The sequence below is a fragment of the Condylura cristata genome, unplaced genomic scaffold, assembly GCF_000260355.1.
Source record: "Condylura cristata isolate star-nosed mole 26May11 unplaced genomic scaffold, ConCri1.0 scaffold00018, whole genome shotgun sequence".
Classification (NCBI taxonomy): domain Eukaryota; kingdom Metazoa; phylum Chordata; class Mammalia; order Eulipotyphla; family Talpidae; genus Condylura; species Condylura cristata.
Genome location: NW_004567119.1, coordinates 35791 through 39300, shown reverse-complemented (window position 1 = coordinate 39300; position 3510 = coordinate 35791). Strand labels below are relative to the sequence as shown.

Here is a 3510-nt window from a genome sequence, read left to right as displayed (position 1 = left end):
GGGAGGGCTGGGCAGCAGCCGAGACTGGCCAGGGCGTGAGGCCGCCGCCCTCCTTGCCACTGCTGGCAGCAGCCTGGGCTGGAAGAAGCCACCGCGGGGGAGCAGCCCGCCCCGGGGGTCTCAGCGGGAGATGGGTGCCCCCGCAGCCTCCCCACTTCCTCCGAGTGCACTGGCAGGACAGCCGGTGGCCACGCCCGAGGCGCCCACCAGCCCTCCGCCCTCAGGCTGCAGCGGCCCCGCCTCTGGGCCTCCAGGCCGGCCCCTCGCCCAGGGAGACTTTCACATCTGCGGGGAACGTCTCCGGCCGGGGTCGTGGACGTAGCTTCAGAACGTCCAGGTGCCCGGAGACTCCCCCCGGGGCCCGGCTGGCGGTCGCCCGTCAGGCCCTCCGAGTCTGCCGCTGACCCGCTGCCGCTCTGAGGAGCCCCCGCCTGCGCGAAACGCGAGTGCTGCGGTCGGCCGCGGGTCCTCGTGTCCTCGTGGGCAGCTGTTCTCGGGCCATGGGAGCAGGGCCGCCCCCGCCCCGCCCCCGCCCCGCTCTGGCCAGGTTGGCGTCCTCGGCCTGCGGGTCCCTTCCGGGTCCGACCTGAAGAGAGTCGCAGGTGCGGCTAGCTGTGACCCTGCGAGCACAGCTGTCGTCCCCGCTGGCCGCTTGCAGTGGCCGGAGGAGCCGCGTGGCGGGCTTGCTGACCTCTGACGCTGAAGAGCGGGGCGGTGGCGGGGCGGGGGGGCACAGACCGCGGCGAACTCGTGGATGGGGCCCTCGGGCTCCTGGCCGCCCTCGGCCCGCAGGGACGCGGTGTTCTGGGCGGCGTGTGAGGCCGACGGCCCTCGCCATCCGGGGTCCTGCGTCCTTCCACTCTGAAACGCCGTGGGACTGTCCGTGGCGCAGGGACAAAGGGAGCAGTCACTGTTGCTCACTCGGGGACGCTACAGACGGGCTTTCCTGTGTTCCAGATCAAAGGTCACGCGCAGCCCTCAGACAGCTCCCGCCGGCAGAGCTGGCCCTGGGCGCCGCCGCGCAGGTGCGTGTCTCCCGTCCCGGGCTGGCCTGGGCGCCCGTGGGGTTCTTCTCACGCGAGCTTGCCTGTGACGCTGGAAACTGCTCGCGGCACTGAGCTTCGCAAGGCGGAACTCGGTTCTGTTGACCGCAGTCATCCCCCCGCCCCCCGGCTGGGCTGGGCCCCCCCCGTGTGCCGTCGCGGTGTGGGGCGACCCGCGAGGCTGGCAGTGCCAGAGGTGTGTTGGGAGGGCCGAGGACTGCAGTCCAGGGCACGCAGATGGAGCCTGAGGCCGGAGGTCACGCCCGGGGGGGCGGTGCCCGCTACCGTGGCGCTGTTCCCAGGCCGGGCACAGAGCGGGTTCGGGGACAGAAAGCCGCCCCTTCTGGGGCTCCCCCAGCCCTGCCCCTTTCGAGGGGCCAGTTCTGGGGCTCGCCACAGGGACGGACCGGATGTCAGGCCTAAAGAGAGCCCGTTCGAGTTTGGGGACCCCCCAGGGGGCCCTGCCCGCTGGGCAGCGCGTGTGAGCGCAGCACGGCGAGGCCAGCTGCTGGCCCGACCCCCGGGAGTGACCGCCCGCCGCCCCCTCAGCAGTGCGCTCTGTCCATCTGCCTGTTCTGCTCCCCGCCCCGTCCCTGGGGAGACAGGCCCTGCGCCTCAGTTCTGTGCATCAACAAATAACGCTTTACAGTTGTCTCGAGAAACATCCAGTTGCCCGCTGCCCCTGGCAGAACCGCAAACGGGAGGAGCAGGTAGCTCCGCCTGTGCCTCTGCTCGAGCCAAGCACGTCCGTCGGGCTGCGAGGCTGCGTCCCCGTCCGCGCTCAGAGCGGCTCTGGCGTCCCTGCCGTGCGGGGCTGGCCTTCGCCCCCGCCCCGGGCGCCTCGTCCGTGTGCCCTGCTGCCCCTGGCTTCCGCGGCGCTGCCCTCCGCCCTGGAAGGCCTGACACTGGCGCTGAGCCGCGCCGCCCGTGGGCCCCTGGGCAAGGCTGGCCCTGTGCACGGAGACTCCGTGGGGCCCCGAGCCCCTGGGGCTGTCCGCCCCTGCCCGGCTGAGTCCGGAGGGCCGGGCTGCTCTGGGCTGCTCTGGGCCCCGGCCGGCCGCGCCGCGGGCTGCTGGGGGCGGGCAGAGTGGGGTCCCCAGCGGTCTGGGAGCGTCCGAGCCCGCCCATGTCTTCCTCGGTGCTCGTCGCCCGTGAGGCGTTCACACGCGGGCCTGGGCGCTGGGCCTGCTGGCGCGGCCGCAGGGTGGGCCGTGGCGGGAGCCGGGAGGCCGCTGGGAACCTGGACCCGCGGTCGGCAGGGCTCCGGCAGCTCCGCCTTTCGCCGTCACGTGGGTTTGTTTCGTTTTCTGAAATCTCCAGCTGGAGGTCCTCTCTAGGATTCATTTCTTGATGCCTTCCAGAACGGGCACAGGCCAGAGATGAGGGTGGGTGAGAGGACTCCCCAGGGCCAGCGTGGGGAGCAGGACGGGCGACTGACTGACGCGCCCCGGCCCCTCCCTGGCCGGGACCGCGCCGTGCTGGGCTCTGACGCTGCGCCACAGGGAGGCTGGGAAGCGGCGTCATGTGCAGGCGTCAGAACTTACCGGAAACATTTCCCGCGGCCCCCGGACGAGCCTGCCTCGGCCGCGGCTGGACAGCTGCCTTCGCGCGCCCTCAGCGGCCCTGTCTCTTGCAGGGCGCCGGAGCTCAGCCCCCCGCAGACCCCCAGAGGTGAGCCGGCCCTGCCCCCGCGCGCCGCCAGCCTCGGGAGGGCGACGGGCGGGGTGCGGCGCCTGGGCTTGCGGGCAGTCTGCGTCCGCGGCGCCGCGGCTGCTGATTCCGCTCTGCCCGTAGCTGTTCGTCCCATCTCATCGCGGAGTACGAGAAGCAGCTGGAGCAGCTGAGCCGGCAGCTGGAGTGCTACCAGGTACGCGGCCCCCGCCGCCCGCGACGCCCGTCCGGAGCCCTCCCAGGGGCGCCCACTGTCCCGGCGGGATGTTTCCCAGGCTGTGGCGCTCACTCCGCTGCAGGCCCGACCGTGCAGCGTCTCCGGAGGCGCGGGGACTCGCCTGGGGGTGAGGGGTCCCCAGGCGTCTGCGCCTTCCCGCGAGCCGGGCCCTGCTGAGCCCTCGGGCGACGGCCTCTCTGGTGGGACCGGCGAGCCCTCGGGACCTGCCTCACCTTCCTGCAGGTGGCGGCTGGCGGGAACACACCCTCCTCCGGACTGAGCCCGCGACGGCCGCGGGGGTGGGGACACCGCACCCCGTCTCGGCTTGCCGCCCGCCCCTGCGTGGGCAGCCGGGGGCTCCCGGTGCCCTCGGCCTGGCACACGGGAGCCCCAGTGCTGAGGACGCGCAGACGCCAGGACGTAACGCAGCACCGTGACAGGTCGGCACCCGCCACCAGGGAGAATCGTCTCCCGCGTCCAGGCTGCGGCGGCCGCGTCCTCCAGCCGCTCAGGCTCTTGCGCCGCGCCCGCTTCACGCGCATTTCCCAGGCCGTGCTGTGACGGGGGCCCGGGGGCCCG

At 73.4% G+C, this 3510-nt stretch overlaps 1 protein-coding gene across 1 annotated transcript in view; it reads left to right on the top strand.

Annotated features, from left to right (window-relative positions):
* Positions 1 to 3492, top strand: part of LOC105853799 — a 5493-nt gene extending 2001 nt beyond the window's left edge. The window contains exons 2-5 of the mRNA XM_012726749.1: positions 793 to 1025; positions 2680 to 2714; positions 2838 to 2910; positions 3175 to 3492. Coding sequence (XP_012582203.1) covers positions 793 to 1025; positions 2680 to 2714; positions 2838 to 2910; positions 3175 to 3492 — 659 coding nt within the window. The remainder of the gene's footprint in view (positions 1 to 792; positions 1026 to 2679; positions 2715 to 2837; positions 2911 to 3174) is intronic.
* The last annotated feature ends 18 nt before the right edge of the window (positions 3493 to 3510 follow it).